Below are 23,743 nucleotides of genomic sequence, written 5' to 3'. Positions count from 1 at the left end.
AGAACAAACACTAATCATTAAAAAACTGAAGTGGCAAAACCCCGTCTCTACAAAAAATACAAAAATTAGCTGGGCATGGTGGTGCACGCCTGTAGTCCCCGCTACTGAGGAGGCTAAGCCAAGGTAGGAGGATGGGCCCAGGAGGTTGAGGCTGCACTGAGCCGTGATTGTACCACTGCACTGCAGCCTGAACAACAAAGTGAGACCCTGTCACAAAAAAACAAAAAACCTGAAGTGATTATATTAATGTTAGACAAAATACGTTTTAGAACAAGGAATATTAAGAAGGATAATTCATGATTTTTAAAGGTATTTCATCAAGAATATATTACAGTCCTGGATGTATATATAATAATAATGCTACAAAATATGTGAAGCAAAAACTGGCAGAAATGAAAGAAGAAATAGACAAATCTACAATTGTAGTTGGAGACTTAAGCATCCCTCTTTTAGTAATAGAACAAGAAGATAGAAAAATCAATAAGGACATAGAAGATGAACAATATCATTAATGAACTTTACCTGATTGGCATTCATAGAACATTCCACCGCATATGAGTCGAATATGTGTTCCTTTAAAGTACACATAGAACATTCGACAAGACCATAAACTGGACCATAAACCTGTTTCAATAAGTTTAAAAGGATTGATATTACACGTAGTAAGTTCTCTGATTAAATTAGACTTAAATTAAAAATCCGTAACAGAACAGTGGCTAGAAAATGCCCAAATACTTGGAGATTACATCATTCAAACGCAGTAATCTGTTGCTGCCTTTGAAAACCACCCCAAACTTTATGGCAAAAACAACTGTGGTATATTATCTGTTACCATTCTGGGTGCTGAATGTGCATTTCTTTTATTCTTTTCTTTTGAGACCATTTCACTCTGTCTCACAGGCCAGACTGCAGCCTTAGCCTCCTAGGCTCAAGCAATCCTCCAATCTCAGCCTCCCGAACAGCTGAGACTACAGGCATATACCACCAAACCCAGCTAATATTTTATTTTTATAGAGGCAGGGTCTTGCTGTTTTGCCCAGGCTGGTCTCGGACCTCAAATTCCTGGGCTCAGCAATCCTTCCACCTCGGCCTCCCAAAATGCAGGGATCACAGAAGTGAGCCACCGTACCAGGCCATCTGGTCATTTCTTTTGCTGATTTTGCCTGAGATTACTCAAGAAATTACATTCAGCTAGATGATTGGCCAGAAGATCACATGGGGAAAAGGCCCAACCATCCCAGATTCAGCTGGGATGGTTGGGCCTTTTCCCCATGTGATCTTTCGTCAGCATATAGCTTAAACTGGACTTCCCCAGCATGATGACAGCATATTTCAAGAAGTCCAGTCCACCTACTGAGGGTCCTCTGCTTCCATTAAATTGGCAAATGCCCCACTAGCAAATCACATGGACAAGCCCAGAATCATGGTGGGAGTAGACTACATGGATACCAGGAAGCATGATTCTTCGGGAACCTTTAATATAACAACTTACCACAGTTGGTGTGACCTTGATTAAATCATTTTTCTCATCTGTAAAATGGAGTTTTGGGGCTAGGCAGGGTGGCCCACACCTCTAATTCCAGCATTTTGGGAGGCCAGGGCAGGAGTATCATTTGAGGCCAAGAGTTTGATACCAACCTGGGCAACATAGCAAAACCCCACCTCTACAGAAAATTTTAACATTAGCTAGGTGTGGTGGCATGTGCCTCTGGTCCCAACTACTCAGGAGAAATTCTAGGTTACAGTGAGCTATTATTGTACCACTGCACTCCAGCCTGAACAGCAGAGCAAGACCCCATCAAATAAATGATAGTTAGCTAGATAGAGTTTATAATATTGACCCCTAGAATTGCTTTCTGGATTAAATGAAATACAAGATGATACAGTTCCTAGTACATATGATAAAAGCTGTTTGGACCTTTTTTTTTTTTTTTTTTTAAGGTACCAAAGATGGAGTAGTACCTTTTATCTACCAAGTACTATTATCTACCATTATTGATGCTATTCTGCAAGTAAAGTACTGTCCTAAATAGTAGTATAATACACACAGTTCTAGTCCTTAGGACGAGATATGTTGAAGGCAAATGAATTAAGTCCAAATCAGATTTACAGACTTTAAAACTATCAAAAAATTTCATAAATTGAACTATAGCTTGACACTTATATATGCTTATGTTAAATTTTGTGTTAAAATCTAGGTAATTGTGTTTATAAACCAAGATTATGTATCCTAAAAGATCTGGATTTTAAAAATATTATTTTTAAAAGCTCTGTCTCTTTAAAGGTTCCAAAAATGATTTGGTCAAGCGGTATCTGGAATGCCATCAAGTTTACAGAGAGCTATGTTCTGAAAATTTTTAATCAGTTGGCAAATCATGAAAATTTATTTGAAAACACTAGAAAGTTCTGCTTTTAGACAATTTTTAACTTATAAGCAACTCAAATCCTAAAGGGAAGTTAGCAGTGTTTAATTCTGGAACTGCAGTCTAAATCTGAGTTGGCAAATACCATGTTTATCGCTTGTTTGGTAAAATACTGACAAAATAAATCTTATAAAAACTAGATCTTGAATAGCTACTTTAAAAAGTAGAATGCACTGAATACTTCCCTCTTTTCTGCTTCAGCAATAAAATGACTTGCATTCTTGATTTCTAAGAAAGAATTTGTTTACTCTTTTAAAAAACAAAAATAAATTTCATTTTTTTAAAATGAATACTAGAGGTCAGTCACAGTGGCTCACACCTGTAATCTTAGCATTTGGGAGGCTGAGACAGGAGAACCACTTGAGGCCAGAAGTTCAAGACCAGCCTGGGCAACATAGTGAGATGGCAGTTTCTACAAAAAATTTTTTAAATTAGCCAGGCATGGTGGCATACACTTGTAGTCCTAGCTACTGGGAAGGCTGCAGTGGGAGGATCACTTGAGCCCAGCAGTTCAAGGCTGCAGTGAGCTATCATCATATTACTGCATTCCAGCCTTGGCAACAGTGACATTCTGTCTCTTAAAAAAACAAAAGCATACTAGAATGGTGCTAGGACAAGTGAATATCCATATTCAAAAGAATTTTAACCTGTTAAAAGATAAACTTAGGCACTTTAAATTTTTCTTTTTTTTTTTTTTTTTTTTTTTGAGACGGAGTTTCGCTCTTGTTACCCAGGCTGGAGTGCAATGGCGCGATCTCGGCTCACCGCAACCTCCGCCTCCTGTGTTCAGGCAATTCTCCTGCCTCAGCCTCCTGAGTAGCTGGAATTACAGGCACACACCACCATGCCCAGCTAATTTTCTGTATTTTTAGTAGAGACGGGGTTTCACCATGTTGACCAGGATGGTCTCAATCTCTTGACCTCGTGATCCACCCGTCTTGGCCTCCCAAAGTGCTGGGATTACAGGCTTGAGCCACCGCGCCCGGCCTTAAATTTTTCTTATTTGAGAAAATAGTGATAATTAATTGGGCAGCACCAGATCATACGCAGTTCAGGTTTCCACCAATGGAATGCCAGAGGAATGCTTTTATAGGGTAAACTCAGAAGCAAACAAAGCAAATATTTGATTGGTTAAAGTGGCACAGAAGTAACCTTTTTTGGATCATTCCATTGGAAAGTTTCTAATTAGAAGGTAGTTGGCAGTTTTTGATTGATCAAGCTTCAGTTTTGTTTTACCATTTATACTGAGTTGAGTTTTGGTTTGCTTATATAGGAACCCAGAATGTTGGAGCTGCCTCAGTTTAATGAACTTCCAGTTAATTATCTTAACAACCCCACTTTACATCATATACACAAACTAACTCAAAATGAACACCTAAAGGTAACAGCTAAAGCTAATAAACTTACAAAAAAAAGCATAGAGGTAAATCTCTGTGGCCTTGTATTAACACCAAAGCCTAAGCAGCAAAAGAAAGACTAAATAAATCAGACATCATCAAAATTTAAAACTTTCATGTTTCAAAGGACACTATCAAGAAAATGAAAGACAGCCCACAGAATGGGGGAAAATATTTGCACGTCATGTATCTGCTAAGAGACTTTCTTCTAGAATACTTTTAAACTCTTATAGAAAGTAGAAATTACTCAGTTTAAAGATGGGAAAAGGATCTGAATAGACATTTCTCCAAAGAATATGTACGAATGACCAATAAATAAGCACATGAAATTATTCTTTTTTTTGAAGACAGTCTCACACTGTCACCCTGGCTGCAGTGCAATGGCGCAATGTCAGCTCACTGCAACCTCCACCTCCCAGGTTCAAGCGATTCTCTTGCCTCAGCCTCCTAAGTAGCTGGGATTACAAGCACCACGCCCAGCTAGATTTTTGTATTTTTAGTAGAGACAGGGTTTCACTATGTAGACCAGGCTATTCTCAAACTCCTGACCTCGTGATCCGCCTGCCCTGGCCTCCCAAAGTGGGATTACAGACGTGAGCCACTGTGCCCGGCTTTAAGATTCTTAACGTTAATAGTTATCAGGAAAATGCAAACAACAGTAAGACACCACTTTACACCCACTAGGATGGCTAGAATCAAAAGGAAGACAGTAAAACGTGTGTGCCAGGATGTGGAGAAACTCTCATACCCTACTGGTGAAACCAAATGATGTGGCCACATTGAAAAACAATCTAGTATTTCCCCAGATGGTTAAACTTAGCATTACTCCATGATCTAGCAATGCTAGTCCTATGTATATACCCAAGAGAGATGAAAACATGTCCACACTAAAATCTATATTATTCATAACAGCCAAGAAATAGAAACAGCCTAAATGACTACCAACTGAGAAGTGGATAAACATTATAATGTTGTATATCCACACAATATAATGTTATTTGGCCATTAAAATGAATGAAATGCTATACATGTTACAACACAGATGAATCTTCAAAATATATATTATACAAAGTGAAAGAAGTTATTCATAAAAGACCATGTATTATATTATTTCATGGACGTTAAATGGAATAGGCAAATCTGTAGACAGAAAGTAGAATAGTGGTTGTCAGGGCTGCAGAGAAAAAGTTGTGTACCAAAAAGTATCACTGGAGTACAGTGGCTGTCTATTCACAGGCATGACCATAGCTCACTGCAGCCTCAAACTCCTAGGCTCAAGTGAGCCTCCTTCCTCAGCCTCATGAGTAGCTTGGACTACAGCTACAAGCCACTGCACCAGCTCCAACTTGTTTTTCCAGGAGCCCCACAGAAAGCCACCAACTGAGAGTCCTCAAAATTAACTTAGTGGAACCTTAAATGTTAAGGAAGAGATCAGCACTTGCATATGGGATTGGGGAGCAATAGGTAAATGGTATGTGTTTCTTTTGAATGTGATCAAATATTCTAAAATTGACTGTGGTGATGGTTGCATGTACTATGAATATGCTATAAGCAATAGAATTGCAAACTTGAAATGAGTGAATTGTATGGTCCTAAAAAAAAAAAAAAGTTGTATACCAAAAGATCTTTGTCATCTGAGCTATATGTCAATAAAGTTTTACCAAAAAAAGAAATTATGAAAAGAATAAGCAGATTTTTGTAAGAGTATTTACCAAATTGAATGCCTCTAAGCCAAAAATTTCAGTTACCTTGTATAAAGATTTATATAGTACCCCAAACCATTGAATTGCACACTTTAAATGATTCAGATAGCAAATTTTAGATGAGTTTTACCTCGATTTTTAAAAAAATCTATTTGCTTAAAAACATTAAGATAAAAAAAAATAATTCAGCAAAGAAAGCCCAGTGAAACAAGTCTGAACACAAATTGTTTTTGATATCAACTCCCCAAGCAGGGAATTCAGAGGGAAATCAAAATTATATACCTACTGGGCACAGCTGTTCATACCTGTAATCTCAACAATTTTGCAGGCCAAGGCAGTAGGATTGCTTTAGCTCAGGAGTTTGAAACCAGCCTAGGCAAAAACAAAAAACAAAACAAAAAAAAAACTCTAGCTCTTAAAAAAAAAAAAAAGTTGTGTACCAAAAAGTATCACTGGAGTACAGTGGCTGTCTATTCACAGGCATGACCATAGCTCACTGCAGCCTCAAACTCCTAGGCTCAAGTGAGCCTCCTTCCTCAGCCTCATGAGTAGCTTGGACTACAGCTACAAGCCACTGCACCAGCTCCAACTTGTTTTTCCAGGAGCCCCACAGAAAGCCACCAACTGAGAGTCCTCAAAATTAACTTAGTGGAACCTTAAATGTTAATGAAGAGATCAGCACTTGCATATGTGAAACAATGAGGCTGAATGTATTACTAAGCAAAAGAGAATGACACAAAACACATTCTGTCTAAACAAAGCAAGTGTTGTTATATAGGGTTTTGAGAAGCTTGGATGTCAGGGATTGACAGACTTCCAAAACTAGGGACGTTTAAGGGATTTGCTCACTGTTAGCCTTGATGTTTAGAGTTTGGAGAACTAGCAGAAGCAGAAGTTGTCACAGATTGGCTGACTTTCAGATGCATGGCTGTTGGAGCAAAGCAGCAGTTACTGTCTGATCAGGAGGGGTTTAAAACTGGTTCTGTGGTTACTCGTTTATGGTTTATGGAACAAGGGCTAAAGAATAAACAGTTATTCCCTTTCTTGAATTTGGAGAATAGGAACTTTTTATTCTCAATCTCTACTGTTTCTGCCAGATATCACTGTTGGTCAACAAACAAGTTAATAAACGCAGCCAGGTCAAAGGGGGAATTCTTTAAGCTTGTGCTGAAGAATGTTAGAAGTATTAGAGAGAAGTCCTTTAGTATTAAAAAGTATTATTATTAAAGAGACACGGTAGCTTATAACTCAGTATCGTTGAATGGCAGTCTTTCAAGATTAATTTCATCTGAACTGGTAGAGCCTGTTCAGTCTTTTCTTGGAAAAATAGAAGTGCTGTTACATAGAATATTCATTCAAAAAAGGTTATTGAATACAAAGTTAACTGAGTGTGATGGCACTGAAATCCCAGCTATTCAGGAGGCTGAGGCAGGAGAATCGCTTGAATCCAGGAGGTGGACTTTTCAGTGAGCGGAGATTGCACCATTGGACTCCAGCCTGGGCAACAAGAATGAAACTCCATCTCAAAAAAAGGAAAAAAAAAAAAGATTACTGAACATATAACAGGAGAATAATGCTGAATGTTAGTGCTCGAGTCTTAAAGGAGCCCCCAATTATATCAAACAGGCATACTTAGTTAAATAGCTAACTATATTTTAGTGCCTATCACATTGTAATTAGATCTATATAGAGTGCTACGGGAGCAGAGAAAAAGGGAGTTATTAACTGCCTAAGGAAAGTGGAGAAATACTTAGAAAAATCTTTGTGGAAAGGTTTATATTTTGAATGGACTGTTGATAGATAAGCACTCACCAGACATCAAAAAACAATGAGAAGGCATTTACAGAGGGATGGGCATCCACGCAGGCTTGTGAGCATGTGATGGATCGGAGGAACAGCAAGTGGGACAGTGGGGTGGGAGCATAGGGGCTGTGGAAAGAAGTAGTAGAAGGAAATAACTCAGCCAAATTGTGAAAGATGTTTTTCGTTCCTGGTTAAGAATTAGTTAATTCTTTAGATAGAAGTCACGGAAGTTTTTAAACAGGGAAGCAACATGATGAGCTCATTCACAGACTATAAAAGGTGGATTACAGAAGAGAAGACAAAGTCCAGGAGATGGGTTAGAAGGCTACTGAAAATGCTGGATTTCAGGATGTTCTGAGGCACAGTCTTAGGAACAGGAAAAGGAAACAGACCTTATCACTCTTGATCTTTTCCTATTCACAAGTTATATTTGATTTATCATCATTACTGTGCCCTTGTCAAAATGCAAGTATGTGCTTGCTTCAGGAGCACATATACCAAAATTGGAATGATACAGAGAAGATTAGCATGGCCCCTGTGTAAGGATGACACACAAATACATTAAGCAGTCCATATTTAAGGCAAGTATGCCATTGTTAGGAGGCCCTGATTCGTTTCTTTTGTTCATGTTCTCTCTCTGCCTCTCTCTCTGTCTCTCTCTCTCTTTTCCTCCTTCTACCCCCCTACCCTCCCTCTCCCTTCTTCACTATCTCCCCTCTCTTCCCTTCTCCTCCTTCTCTTGCCCTGATCCAAGTGGAAAATTAGTGTCTGTGCCGGGGAAGAATTGCTAGTGAATATCAAGATGTTCTAATTAATAGATTAGGAAGAACTGAATTAATTTGAAGGGAAAAGCTTTGATTTCCTTTTTTTGATAGGAATATAAACAAATTTATAATAAATGGTAACTTGGCTGGGTGTGGTGGCTCACACCTGTAATCCCAGCACTTTGGAAGGCTGAGGCTGGTGGATCACCTGAGGTCAGGAGTTCAATACCAGCCTGACCAATTTGGCAAAACCCCATCTCTACTAAAAATACAAAAAGTAGCTAGGCGTGGTGGTGTGTGCCTGTAATCGCAGCTACTAGGGAGGCTGAGGCAGGAGACTTGCTTGAACCCGGGAGGTGGAGGTTGTGGTAAGCCAAGATTGCACCACTGCACTCCAGCCTGGGTAACAGAGTGAGACTCCATCTCAAAAAAATAAAAAACAAAACAAATGGTAACTTAAAAGGTAAAAGCTAAGTTGCATTGCCACAGTAAATACAGTTGTGCAAAAATATGTCTGCATGTGAACAAAGCCTTGAGAAGATTTGCCATGCAAGACTAATAGGATCATGTATGATTCTTTTCCTGTTAAGTAATTTCCTTTCATGACATTTGCATGACAGTTTTTTTTTGCTCTGTCACCCCAGGCTGGAGTGCAGTGGTGCGATCTCGGCTCACTGCAACTTCCCCCTCCCTAGGTTCCAGTGATCCTCCCTCCTTAGCCTCCTGAGTAACTGGGACTACAGGTCCATGACGCCATGCCTAGCTAATTTTTTTTTCTTTTCTACAACTTTTATTTTAAGTGCTGGGATACATGTGCAAGTTTGTTATTAGGGTGTTGCAAAAGTAATCATGGAACATGTGCCATGGTGGTTTGCTGCCCAGATCAACCTATCACTTACGTATTAAGCTGAGCATCCATTAGTTATTATTCTTGATGCTCTCCCTTCCCACCCATCACCCGGTAACAGGCCCCAGTGTGTGTTGTTCTCCCCCATCCATGTGTCCATATGTTCTCATTGTTCAGCTCCCACTTAGAACATGCGATGTTTGGTTTTCTGTTCCTGCCTTAGTTTGCTGAGGATAACGGTTTGCAGCTCCATCCATGTCCCTGCAAAGGACATGATCTCTGTCCTCTTTATGGCTGCATAGTATTCCATGGTGTATATATACCACATTTTCTTTATCCAGTCTATCATTGATGGGCATTTGGGTTGATTCCCTATCTTTGCTATTGTGAATAATAAAAAGCCTTGATTTCTGACCATTTTCTTGGTTCTCTAGATAATTAAATTGAAAGCTGAAGCCCGGCTGGACCTGCTAAAGCAGATCGGTGTTTCTGTGGACACATGGCTAAAGAGTGCCATGAACCAAGTAATGGAAGAACTGGAAAATGAGCGATGGGCCCGCCCTCCTGCAGTGACCAGTAATGGCACTTTACACTCGGTACAATTTCTTTTCTTGGATATAAGTTGATTTTCAGTGAAGGATGCTTTGACTCTGTAGCCAAACTTAATAGCCAAAATTTTTTAAAAAGATAATAGTTTGCTAGTGATTTAGGTTTTATTCTTCAGCCTATCACTAATTGATTTAAAATTATTGCAGGAAAAGAAAGAGAGGAAAAAATGGGTGTATTTTTTAAATGTGTGATGAGGAATATATTACCACTGTTTGGGTTATCGATGCCCATATACCAAACTCATTATCCTGTTCATAAAATAAATATGCTTGTGTCTGTAAGTAATAGAATGGAAAACAATCTAGTGTCTCTGAAGTTCTTGGAGGTCTTCTTTAGTGAAAAATGAAAATAAACATCCAGAGATTTGTACAAAGTCTTAAAGAAGTGAAAGGAATGCTCTTCTTAGTGTGTGGGCTTAGTCTGAAGGTGACTTCAAATCTTGAAAGCTGTTAAGCTTTCATATTCCCCTCACATAGAGTTTAGGTGAGTTTTACAGACAAGGCCAGGACACAGCTTAAGTTTCTTACTTCAAGTCCAGGGCTTTTTCCACTCTGATGTCATCTGGTTCAACCTTAGTTTTTCATGTTGGATATCTAAGTACCAGAAAAGTTCGATGATTTGCCTGATATTACATAGGTGGATGTGTGATGCCTCGCTAGTCAGACTAATGTAATTCCTGCTGTCACCTCCCCACCCATTACTCTCTGTCATCCTGTTTATTTCCTCAATAGTATTTATTGCAGTTTGAACTTAACTTCTTCATTTGTTTTCTTTTGTTTATTGTCTGTCTTCCTCTCTAGAATGTAATTGCCATATCTTTCTGGTTCCCTGCTCTGCACAGCAAAGTGCCTGGCACATAGTAGGTTCTTAAGTATTTTTTGAAGGAAGGAGTGAGTGCCAGCAAAGTGCCTGGCACATAGTAGGTTCTTAAATATTTTTTGAAGGAAGGAGTGAGTGGTGGATGGATGGGTGAATAGGTAGATGGAATAGTGGCAAACTAAAAGCTAGAACTCTAACCTCCTAACTTCCCACTACCTTCATAGTGCCTCTTTAAAATGCTTGTGCTCCTCAGATACCAGGCGGTCTTGCTAGAGAAACTGGCCAAAGTTTTAAAACATTCCTGGAAGTTTTGTCAATTTTTTCACATAGCATTCTGATTTTCTAATGAGAATATACTTGCACATTTAAAAAGGATTGTGTGTGGGTGTACATTTTAAGGAAAAACAATCTGTTGAAGCTTTATTTTTATTTCACTATTAATATTCATCTAGCTGGAGGGAAAAAGAAACATCACCCACTTGACTTTGGAATTACAAGTGCTTCCCTCGTTGTTATTAGAACAGAGTTGCCCTGGCCAGGCGTGGTGGCTCATGCCTATAATCCCAGCACTTTGGGAGGCCAAGGCGGGCAGATCTTCTGAGGTCAGGAGTTTGAGACCAGCCTGGCCAACATAATAAAACCCCATCTCTACTAAAAATACAAAAATCAGCTGGTTGTGGTGGCAGGCACGTGTAATCCTAGCTACTGAGGAGGCTGAGAGAATTGTTTGAACCCGGAGACGGAGGTCACAGGGAGCTAAGATCACGCCATTGCACTCCAGCCTTGGTGACAAGAGTGAAACTCCATCTCAAAAACAAAAACAGAGTTGCTCCATCTCATGGAATATCTCCTACTATTGCGCCTTCATAATGCCAGACTACTTCAGATTGTTACAGAGTTTTTGATGACAGCAAATTCCAGGCCCACTTGTATGGAGGATATGTCATTTGAGATGGTACTTGAAGAATTTTAACAGGAGATAAAGAAAAAGGGCTGTTCTCAGTGTGAAGGGAATGAAGAAGCTGTGCCTAGTACAGTAGTAGTAAGCATTGAATAAATGAATATTTTTGAGACCTGTCTGAAGGAGCTGTGCTTAGTACAGTAGTGGTAAGCATTCAACAAATGAGTATTTTTGAGACTGTCTAGAGACATCACTCATCTAGAAACGTGTCATAGCCTCTGTGAAGAAAGCATTTTGCAATCCCATCCCACGTTTTTCTTACCCGTAGTCAATCTTATGGAGCCTGCATCTTTCAACTGAGAGATTACATTTTGTGGAAGATCTACTAATAATATAAATAAAGGAGAGACGTAGGCACAATAGCTTAATGAGGACCCATATTCATTTAATCCGCTTTTAAATAATAGCACTGAAATTATTTAGAGGGGGTTGTATCTCTTCATACTGACAGCTAGACGTCTGAGGAACATGAAGCAGAAATACACATTCGAGAGGCCAAATTATTTCTTCCATTACAGGTGCCAACAAAAGCATTCGTCATCTGGAAAACATGATTAATACTACTGTTAGACATTAATAGTGCAACTGAAAAGTGCCCTGTGGAAGATAAATGTTTTAAAAAGACACATTATAAAATAAGGAAGGAACTATACTTACTTGGGTATTAACTCTGCCTTCTGTATCATGCTATGGTATAGAATGTAAGACTGGAAGAAAGGAATCCCAGAATATAGCAACATTGTTTTTAAAGGAGAACAGTCCACTGACACAGTTAACTCAGTTTCAGTTGGCTGGAGCCTGCATGCAACTTCCCCCATTAGATTGCTGCCAGCCTCCCCGTCAGCCTGTGTCACCTGCCCTCCCTTGTCTTATTGTTCTGCTTCTCTTACTCAAAAGCCATACCAAAATGACAACCTGACTTTTGAAATTATATTAATTTTACGATAGAAAAAGTTATATAAGTAGATTACAGAAAAAATTTGGAAAATACAATACAGAAGAAAATGAATAGTAGATCCATCCTTATAATAGCACAACTAGCAATTTGGTGTATTTCCTTATTCTTTTATTGTTTAATTGACATAAAACTGTGTATATTTATGGTGGACAACATAATGTGCATTGTTTGTTTGTTTGTTTGGAGACAAGGTCTCGCTCTATCGCCCAGGCTAAAGTGCAGTGGCACTGTCAATGGCTCACTGCAGCCTCAACCTTTTGGGCTTAATCGATCCTCCTGCCTCAGCCTCCTGAGTAGCTGGGACTACAGGCACATGCTCCCATCCCCAGCTAATTTTTGTATTTTTTACCATGTTGCCTAGGCTAGTCTCAAACACCTAGGCTCAAGCGATCTGCCAACATTAGCCTCCCAAAGTGCTGGGATTACAGGCATGAGCCACCATACCCAGCCCATATTTTTATTATTTCTACTCTTTTATTTGTAAGCCACTATGCCCAGCCTGTTATTTTATTTCTTACATTTTCAAACTATAGCTGACAATGTTAATATCACTTCCCTGTTTTCAGCTACTTTCCCCAACTAATGTACAAAAGCAAACTGCCAGTCTACTCTGTTGTACAGCCTCCCTAAGAGTATGAACATCTGCAGAGTTGCATATAAATTCTGACTCTACTCATTGTGAAGACCATGCTGAATAATGATGTTGGAAACAAGGGTAAGATAAGGAGTTCATGAAACTGCTATGATCATATGCTTTGGCTGGGTCATACAATAGGTATATATTTAACATTTTAAGAAACTGACAAACTGTTTTCCAAAGTGGTTATACCATTTTACAGTCCTATCAATAGGGTACTAGTGTTTCAGTTGTTCCACAATGTTGACAACACTTAGTATAATCAGTCTTTTTAACTTTAGACATTCTAATAAGTGTGATATTGTAAATCATTGTCATTTTAATTTCCATTTCCCTAATAATATTGAGCATCTTTTCATGTGTTTGTTTGCATCTTTATATTTTCTTTGGTGAAGTGTCTGTTCAAATCTTTGTTTAGTTTTTAATTGGGTTTGTTTTCTTTTTATTGCATTTTAAGAGTTTATATTCTGAATACAAATCCTTTACCAGATAATTGATTTATGTAATTTTCTCCTAGTCTGTGGCTTATTTTTTCATTTCCTTAACAATGCCTTTCAAAGAGCACAAATTTTAAATTTTAATGAAATCCAACCCACCAATTTTTCTTCTGTGGATCTTATTTTTGGTGTGGTAGCTAAGAAATCTTTGCCTAAAACCAAGCTCATAAAGATTTTCTCCTAGGTTTTCTTCTGGAAGTTGTATAGTTTTAGGGTTTACATTTAAATCTATAATTCAGCATGAGCTCATCTTTTAGTATGGTAAACAGAGTAAGTCAAAGTTCTTTGTTTTTAACTGTCCCTTTTTTGAACTTTTTTTTTTTTAACTGTCCTTTCTCCACTGAATTGCCTTTGCATTGTTGTCAGAAATCAGTTAATCAGGCCTGGGACAGTGGCTTATCTCTGTAATCCCAACACATTGGGAGCTAAGTGGGAGGATCACTACAGGCCAGGAGTTTGAGACCAGCCTGAGCAACATAGTAGACCCTGTCTCTTAAAAAAAAAAAAGTTTTCAACTAGCCAGGCCTTGTGGTACATTCATGTGGTCCTAGCTACTCAGGAGGTTAAGGCAGGAAGATATCTTGAACCCAGAAGGTCAGGGTTACAGTGAACTATGATTGTGTCATTTTACTACAACCTGGGAAACAGAGCAAGACTTTTTCTCTTAAAAAAAAAAAAAAAACCAGCAATCCCATTACTGGGTATATATCCAAAGGATTACAAATCGTTCTACTATAAGGACACGTGCACATGAATGTTCATTGCAGCACTGTTTATAATAGCAAAGACCTGGAACCAACCCAAATGCCCATCGACGATAGACTGGATAGGGAAAATGTGGCATATATATACCATGGAATATTATGCAGCCATCAAAAACGATGAGTTCGTGTCCTTTGTAGGGACATGGATGAACCTGGAAACCATCATTCTCAGCAAACTGACAGAAGAGCAGAAGATCAAACACCGCATGTTCTCACTCATAGGCAGGTGTTGAACAATGAGAACACATGGACACAGGGAGGGGAGCACTACACACTGGGGTCAGTTGGGGGGAAATAGGGGAGGGACGGTGTGGGGTGGGGAGCTGGGGAGAGATAGCAAGGGGAGAAATGCCAGATGTAGGTGATGGGGAGGAAGGCAGCAAATCACACTGCCACGTGTGTACCTATGCAACAATTTTGCATGTTCTTCACATGTACCCCAAAACCTAAAATGCAATAAAATAAATAAATGGGAAAAAAAAAATTGGCCAGGCGTGGTGTCTTACACCTGTAATAGCAGCACTTTGGGAGGCCAAGGCGGGCAAATCACAAGGTCAGGAGCTCAAGACCAGCCTGGCCAACATGGTGAAATCCCATCTCTACTAAAAATACAAAAAATTAGCTGGGCTTAGTGGCAGGCACCTGTAATCCCAGCTACTCAGGAGGCTGAGGCAGGAGAACTGCTTGAGCCCAGGAGGCAGAGGTTGCAGTGAGCCAAGATCATGCCACTGCACTCTACGCCTGGCAACAAAGCAAGACTGTGTCTCAAAAAAAAAAAAAAAAGAAAGAAAGAAAGAAAGAAAATAATCATTTGGGTATGGGTTTATTTCTTTGCATTTTGTTCTTCTCCATTGATCTATTTGTCCAGCTTGATGCCAGTACTACACTGTCTTAATTACTATAATTTTATAATAAGTCGTGACATCAGGTGGTGTAAGTCCTCCAACTTTCTCCTTTATCAAAGTTATTTTGACTATTCTAGGTCCTTTGCATTTCCATATGAATTAAAAATTGGTTTTCTACCCCAAAAAGCCTATCAGGATTTTTATTAGGATTATGATGACTCTGTAGATCAACTGGAAGACAATTGCCATCTTAACAGTATTCAGTTTTCCAATCCATGAGCATAATATATTTTCATCATTTATTTAGTACTTTAATTTCTCTCAGCAATGTTTTGTGGTTTTCAGTATATAGATATTGTACATCCTTTGTCAGACTTACCCCTGTGTCATAACTTTTGATGCGTTATAAATGATTTTTAAAATTTCAATTTCTAATTGTTCATTGCTAATCTATAAAAAATACAGTTGATTGTTGTATATTGATCTTATATCCTGCAATCTTACCAAACTCACTTATTAGTTCTAGGAACTTTTTTGTAGATTCCATAGGATTTTCTATATAATCATATAACCAGCAAATACAGTTTTACTTATTCCTTTTCTATTTGGATTCCTTTTTCCTTCTTACTGCAAAATTGCTGAAAAGAAGTGGGGTGAGAGTCAACTTGCCTTGTTCTTAAACTTTTAGCAAGAATGCATTCAGTCTTTCACCATTAAGAATGAAGTTAGCAGTAGGGTTTTTGTAGATGCTCTTTATCGTGTTAAAGAAGTTTCTTCTGTTTCTATTTTGTTTGCTAATATAATGGATGTTGGATCTTGTCAAATGGTTCTTTTTCAGTCAGCTAATATGGTTTAATTGCACTGATGATTTTTCAAATATTAAACCAGCTTCGCATTCCTGGTAAATCCCAGTTGGCTCATGATATACTGTCTTTTCTGTATATTGATTGGAATTGGTTTATTAGGACTCTGATAAGCATGCTTGCATCTCCATTTATTTTTCTTGTAATATTCTTGTCTGGTTTTATTATAATGCTTGTCTCCAAATACTTGAAAAGTATCCTTCCTTTTCAAGTTTCTGGAAGCCTTGTATAGAATAGTATGGAATTTTTTCTGCCTGAAATGTTTGGTAGAATTCACCAGAGCTGTTGTCTGGTCCTGGAGTTTTCTTTTGGATGTTTTTTAAAAAACAGACTCCATTTCTTTAGTAGATACAGAGTTCTTAAGGTTATTCTTCAGAGAACTTTGATAATTTTAAGGAATTTGTCCATTCCATCTAAGTTGTCAGATTTATTGGCACAAAGTTGTTTGTAATATTCCTTTATCCTTTGATTATCTGGAAAATTAATAGTGATAACACCTCTGTCATTCCTGATACTGGTTGTGTCTCCTCTCTTCCAGTCATTCTGCTAGAGGTTTATTAATTAGTTGGATCTCTATGAAGAATCAGCTTTTGTTTTTATTGATTTTTCCCTCTTGTTTTTCCCTTTTCTATTTTCTTGATTTCTGTTCAGAATTTTATTATTTCCTTTCTTCTGTTCAATTTGGATTTAATTTTCTCCTTTCTAATTTGTAAGGTAGAAACTGAGGTCATTGACTTGAGACTTTTCTTCTTTTTGAATATTGTCATTAAGTGCTAAACATTTTGTAAGTATTGCTTTAGGTCCATTGCACAAATTCTGATATATTGTGCTATCATTTTTATCCAGTTCAAAATATTTTCTGAAAGATTTTTTTTTTTTTTAGACAGAGTCTTGCTCTGTCACCCAGGCTAGAGTGCAGAGACGTGAACTCTGCTGATGGCAGCCTCCTCCTTCCAGATGATTCTCATGCGTCAGCCTCCCAGCGCCACCATGCCCTGCTAATTTTTGTATTTTTAGTAGAGATGGGGGTCTCACTATGTTGCCCAGGCTGATCTCAAACTCGAGCTCAAGTGATTCACCCACCTCAGCCTCCCAAAGTGCTAGGATTATAGGAGATTTTTCCAGATAACTTTTTTTATTTATTTCTAGTTTATTTCCATTGTAGTCAAATAACATACTTGAATCCTTTTAAATTTTTTGTTACCCAGTATAATGTATATCTTGGTAAATGTTATATGTGTTTCTTTAAAAAAAAAAAAAAAAAAGAATGTATATTTGGCTGTTGTTAGGGGTTACATACTATAAATGTCAATTAAGTCAAGTTGGTTGATAGTATTGTTCTAGTCTTCTATATCAGGGGTCTCCAACCCCCAGGCCACTGCAAAGGACATTGTCTCATTCTTTTTTATGGCTACATAGTATTTCATGATCAATATCTACCACATTTTCTTTATCTAGTCTACCATTGATGGGCATTTAGGTGGATAGTGCTTCAGTAAACATACCTGTGGTATGTGTCTTTATAATAGAATGATTTATATTCCTTTGGTTAACATCATCTTCGATAACCTACTTGTGTTGTATTTGGTGTAATGTCCGCTGTGATCATTTCCCTGTCCAATGGAGTTGAGAGGTTCTAATAGTAAATATTGAGGAGCTGCCTTCCTCTTTATTAGATATTACCAGATTCTTTATCTGGATTCTCCCTTCCTCATAAGAACAAAAGCTAATGCTTTAGTACCTCCTATGCACCAAACATGTGTTAGGGGTTTTAAATATTTTACTTCATTTAATCTTTATGCTAACTCTGGGAAGAAGTAATTGTCTTCATTAGAGAGACGAGGTCATTGAAACTGAGGAGTTAAATAATTTGCCCAAGGTCACACAACAAGTAAGTGGCATAGTCAACATTCAAACCGAGGTTAGCCAGACCCCAAGACCCTGCTTTCTACTTCATGATTGTGACATGATCATGAGCCCCTCAGAGGTTATTTTGCTGAGTACAAAAAGATGGCTGCCAAAGCCAACTTAAAAAGATTAACTTACCTGCCTTTGCAATAACAGTAAGAAGCATTTTACAACATCTAAGACAGGAAAAATGTTAGTATAGCTAGAAAGAATAGTTTCGATTGAAGTTCTGTCAAGTGACAGGAAGAAAAGGAGATGAGAGAACAGTCCTTAAGCAACAGAGGAAGCATGTGATTTTAGAAATGCTGGGTCAAGAAAACAATGTAACAATTCCGTTCAGAGAGTGGAAAAGGAAAAAGGAAGAAATTATTCTGAGATTATATGCTTTGGAAAGCAGCTAGAGCAATGCAGAAACATGACAGTGACCCCTATTGCTGGCACTGCAGCCTTTTTATTGCCTTCCATGGGAATACAAAAATCAACTCCAAATAAAGGAGGAAAAAAGGAATGTTTAGTGTCAACCAGGTTGCCAAGATAAAATGTTTTGGATTGATTCCCAGTGCCAGCACAGTACATGTATATTTTTGGAAACTTGTTCTACCCACATTTTTATAAAGATACGGGTGTTTTGTTTTGTTTTGATTTTTGTAATACTCACTATTTTTTAAAATGCCTGTAACCTTTCCTAGAATATGAAGGCAATGTCTTCTAAGTATATATAACTATGTTTAAAGTTAATTTTATGGCAATTTCTAGCATGATTCTTTTTTGTGGCACAATGCCCTGTTGGAAAACATTAGAATCGTAAGTCTATGATTCTGACTATTTTCCTGATAATTATCTATTGAGTGACAAAAGACTCAATATGATGTGAGACTGTTTTGCTACTGACCTGACAGTAGGTGAATAATTTCTAAGACATAGTACAGGATTTCGTCACTCAGCTATGGAGAATTTTCAGTAAAGTTATCAATGAGAATATTTCAGCATATTTGAAATGGTGGCAACAAATGTGTCAGGAAAAATGTATAATTTATTCTTCTGGAACTCTCCACAATTCTGTAGAATTTTCCCCTTTTACTTTTAGTTGACACATAATTGTACATGTTTATGAAAAATAGAGGGACATTTTGATACATGTATATAGTGCTATAGAATTTTATTAGGGAAACAGTGGTTAAGAGGAGAGTCCATCTTAAAACTTCAGTGATAATTACTCAAGAAAAAGCCCTTTAATTCATGAAAAAGTAGAACTTAACAGCTAGGCAGCGTGTACTTTTAGACTCATTGCATCCCAGGAAGTCTCCCCTGACTCCTCTCCAGTGGCCTCTTCCACATTCCCAGGGCCATGTACTTGGCCCCTCCTTGTAGTATCCTTTGCTCTAGATTGTGAACCACTGGAAGGAGACACTGTGTTCTTCCTTTTTATCTGTCAAAGAGGCTAGCATAGTTTTCATACAGTAGATATTTGATACTTTAATTAATTAATTTAATGTCTCTCCTATGAAGGCCAGTCCTGCCTGTTCATTCTTTGTAACCTTAAATGCGTAAACATTGGTGCCTTTGTATGTTTGAATATGGGAAAAAGCCAAATAAGTGAAAAAGCCAAATAAGCAAGAAACAAATCTTAAAGCTGTTTTGTTTTTTCTTTATTAGGTTATTAATTTAAAAAGTAAAACATGCTCATTCTACTAGTTCCAAGAGTATAGATGTATATAAAAAGCAAGTCAGGGCGAACATGGCGCTGCGAGTGGTGCTGAGTGTGTGGGCAGTGCTCTGCAACCTGCACGTGGTCCCGTCACCCACCACATCCTGCCCGCCAAGGCCTTCGCAGCTGGGGGCGGGCACCGTCCAGATACTGCGCACGGGACCTGTTGTGCTCTCAGTGCATAAATTCACAGAGCAACATGAATGGATAGTAACAGAAAATGATACTGGGACAGTGGGAATCAGCAATTTTGAACAGGAAGCATTGGGAAATGTTGTTTACTGTAGTCTGCCTGAAGTTGGGACAAAATTGAACAAACAAGATGATTTTGGTGCTTTGGAAAGTGTGAAAGCTGTTAGTGAACTCTATTCTCCTTTATCAGGAGAAGTAACTGAAATTAATTAACCTCTTGTAGAAAATCCAGGACTTATAAACAAATCTTGTTATGAAGATGGTTGGCTGATCAAGATGACACTGAGTAACCCTTCAGAACTAGATGAACTTATGAGTGAAGAAGCATATGAGAAATATGTAACATCTATTGAGGAGTGAAAATGGAACCCCTAAATAAACTAGTATGAAATAACACCAAAAATTAAATAAATAAATAAAAATAAAAAGCAAGTCAGTCATTTCCTCTATTCTCCAGTCTTTATTCTTCTCATTCTGCTTTCCCCTGTCAGATATGTATCCTTATATAAATATTATTTATATTTGCTATATCATGGACAGTGCTCTAGGTAAATGCCTGCGGATCTAACTCATTTTTTACACTCGATACCATTTCAATTGATAGGCATCTTTTAGCTATGATGGGTAATATACCTTGAAACTGGATTGAAAAATTACTTTCCTTGTGTTACATTTCAGAAGAGAGTGTGCCTTTCACGTTTGTTCATCTGTGTGTGGGAAAATATAAAATATGCCAATTTACCATTTTAAGTGTAAGTTTAGTAGCATTAAGTATATTCACATCGTTGTGGAATCATCCCCACCATCCATCTCCAGAACTTTTTTTTTTTTTTTTTTTTTTTTTTTGGAGACAGAGTCTTACTCTGTCACCTAATCTGGAGTACAGTGGCACAGTCTTGGCTCACTGCAAGCTCTGCCTCCTGGGTTCAAGTGATTCCCCTGCCTCAGCCTCCCAAGCAGCTGGGATTACAGGCACCTGCCACCACGCCCAGCTAATTTTTGTATTTTTAGTAGACACAGGTTTCACCATGTTGGCCAGGCTGGTCTTGAACTCCTGACCTCAGGTGATCCACCGCCTCAGCCTCCCAAAGTGCCGGATTACAGACGTGAGCCACTGTACCTGGCGCATCTCCAGGACTCTTTTCATCTAGTAAAAGTAAAATTCTCTGCCCATTAAACAATAACTCTGTATAACCCAGCCCCTGACAATCACAATTCTGCTTTCTGTCTCTATGAATTTGGCTAGGTACCTCATATAAGTGGAATCAGAATATTTTATCCTTTTGTGACTGGCTTATTCCACTTAGCATAATGGCCTCAAAAATCACCCATGTTCTTTTTTTTTTTTTTTTTTTTTTTGAGACAGAGTTTCGCTCTTGTTACCTAGGCTGGAGTGCAATGGCGCGATCTTGGCTCACCACAGCCTCCGTCTCCTGGGTTCAGGCAATTCTCCTGCCTCAGCCTCCTGAGTAGCTGGGATTACAGGCATGCGCCACCATGCCCAGCTAATGTTTTGTATGTTCTATGTAGCGTGTGTCAGAATTTCCCTCCTTTTTAAGACTGAATAACTGGTGGCATGTGCCTGTAGTCACAGCTACTCAGGGGTGGGGTGGGGGTGGGCAGCTGAGGTAGGAGGATCCCTTGCATCCAGGAGTTCAAGGCTGCAGTGAGCTATGATCGCACCATTGCACTCCAGCTTGGGCAGCAGAGTGAGACCCTCTCTACAGACAGACAGATAGACAGTAGATAGTAGTCAGATAGATAGATAGATAGAGTGAGTGAGTGAGTGAGTGAGTGTGAGAGTGAGTTAGACTCTGGATGGATGGATGGATGGATGGATGGATGGATGGATGGGTAAATAGATAGACGGGCAATAATATTCCATTGTATGTATGTACCACATTTTTATTTGGTTTGTGGTATATACATACATTTTATTTTTTCATTCTTTCATCTATCGGTGGACACTTGAGTTGCGTCTACCTTTGTGAATAATGTGGCTATGAACATTGGTTTACAAATACCTGTTCAAGTCTGTGCTTTCAGTTCTTTTGGGTATATACCTAAAATGGCATTGCTGAATTATGTGGTAATTCTGTGTTTAATTTATTGAACAAACACCTCACTGTTTTTCCATAGCAGCTGTACCATTTTACGTTCCTACTAGCAGTGTATAAAGGTTCCAATTTTTCCACATCCTTGTCAACACTTTTTCTGTTTTGTTTTGTTTTTTAATATAATAGTATCCTAATGGGTATGAAATGAAATCTCCTTGTGCTTTTGAATTGCATTTCCCTAATAATTAGTGATGTTGATCATATTTTCATGTGCTTATTGGCTGTTTATATGTCTTCTTTGGAAAGACATCTTTTCAGATATTTTGTCCATTTTTAGTTGGGTTACTTGTTTGTTGTTGTTCAGCTTCAGGCATTCTTTATATATTCTGGATATTAGTCCCATTTAAGTTCCATGATTTGCAAATACCTTGTCCCATTCTGTGGGTTGCCTTTTCTCTATTGTCCTTTGATGCCTACATATTTTTTATTTTGATTAGGTTCAATTTATTGGGTTTTTTTCTTTTATTGCCTATGCTTTTGGTATCATATTTTAAAAATCATTGCCAAATCCAGTGTCATAAAGTTTTTTCCATATGTTTTCTTTTAAAGTTTTATAGTTTTAGTTCTTCTGTTTAGGTCTTTGATCCATTTAATTTTTTCTGTGTATGGTATAAGGTAAGATTTCAACTTCAGTCTTTTACGTGTGGGTATCCAATTTTTCCAGCAACATTTGTTGAAAAACTGTCCTTTCTTCCACTGAATGGTCTTGGCATCCTTGTTGAAAATCGTTTAGTCATGTATGTGAAGATTTATTTCTGGGCTTTCTAGTCTCGAACTCATTTTTTAAAAAACGTTTAAGTGCAAGGGTACATGTGCAGGTTTGAAACTATAGATAAACTTGTGTCATGGGGGTGGGTTTATTGTACAAATTGTTTCATTACCCAGGTACTAAGCCTTGTACCCAATAGTTATTTTTTCTAATCCTCTCCCTCCTTCCACCATCTGCCTTCACTTAGGCCCCAGTGTCTGTCGTTGCTTCTTTGTGTCCATGAGTGCTCATCATTTAGCTCCCACTTATTAGTGAGAACATGTGGTATTTGGTTTTCTGTTCCTGCATTATTTACTAAGGATAATGGCCTCCAGCTCTATCCATGTTCCTGCAGAAGACATCATTCTTTTTGTGGCTGCATAGTATTTCATGGTATATACGTGCCACATTTTCTTTATTCAACTTGTCGTTGATGGGTATTTAGGTTGATTCCATGTCTTTGCTATTGCTATTGTAAATAGTGTTGTAATGAACATACACATGCATCTTTTTTTTTTTTTTGGAGACAGTCTCACTCTGTTACCCAGGTTGGAGTGCACTGGCACAATCCTGACTCACTGCAGCTTCTACCTCCCAGGTTCAAGCAATTCTTGTGCCTCAGCCTCCTAAATAGCTTGGATTATAGTCACACACTACCACACCTGGCTAATTTTTGTGTTTTTAGTAGAGACATGGTTTCACCATGTTGCCAGGCTGGTCTCGAACTACTGACCTGAAGTGATCCACCCACTTCAGCCTTCTAAACTGCTGGGATTACAGGCGTGAGCCACCACTCCTGGTCCATGTGTCTTTATGGTAGAATGATTTTTGACTTTGTAAATAATAGTCATTCTCAGCGAGGCATGATGGCCCACTCCTGTAATCACAGCACTTCAGGAGGTCAAGGCAGGAGGATCACCTGAGCCTAGGAATTAAAGACTAGCCTAAGCAACATGGTGAAACCCCATCTCTACAAAAAAAAAAAAAAAAAAATTAGCCAGGTGTGATGGTGCATATAGTCCCATCTATTCAGGAGGCTGAGACAGGAAGATTACTTGAGTCCAGGAGGTCGACACTGCAATGAACTATGATTATGTCACTGCACTCCAACCTGGGTAACAGAGCAAGACTCTATCTCAAAAAAAAAAAAAAAAAAAGCCGGGCGCGGTGGCTCAAGCCT

General features: G+C 38.4%; 1 protein-coding gene, 1 non-coding gene and 1 pseudogene across 7 annotated transcripts in view; all 3 read left to right on the top strand.

The window, feature by feature from the left end:
- The window catches only part of FCHSD2 (FCH and double SH3 domains 2), a 302,687-nt gene that overhangs the window by 263,675 nt on the left and 15,269 nt on the right, over positions 1 to 23,743 (top strand). For 5 of the 6 annotated variants that reach the window (XM_032258857.1, XM_032258855.1, XM_032258854.1 and 2 more), the window contains one exon: positions 9,372 to 9,533. The exons of the other annotated variant lie outside the window; for it this stretch is intronic. In XM_032258857.1, coding sequence (XP_032114748.1) covers positions 9,372 to 9,533 — 162 coding nt within the window. The remainder of the gene's footprint in view (positions 1 to 9,371; positions 9,534 to 23,743) is intronic. 6 annotated transcript variants of the gene reach the window in all.
- On the top strand, positions 7,800 to 7,906 carry LOC116537118. The gene has a single exon (XR_004262961.1). It is a non-coding gene; the product is annotated as a U6 spliceosomal RNA (small nuclear RNA).
- Positions 17,374 to 20,095, top strand: LOC116536960 (annotated as a pseudogene).

This window comes from Sapajus apella, unplaced genomic scaffold, assembly GCF_009761245.1.
Source record: "Sapajus apella isolate SASKATOON/1434 unplaced genomic scaffold, GSC_monkey_1.0 scaffold106, whole genome shotgun sequence".
Classification (NCBI taxonomy): Eukaryota; Metazoa; Chordata; class Mammalia; order Primates; family Cebidae; genus Sapajus; species Sapajus apella.
The sequence above is the reverse complement of the archived record's forward strand: the minus strand, read 5'-3'. Positions and strand labels throughout refer to the sequence as shown.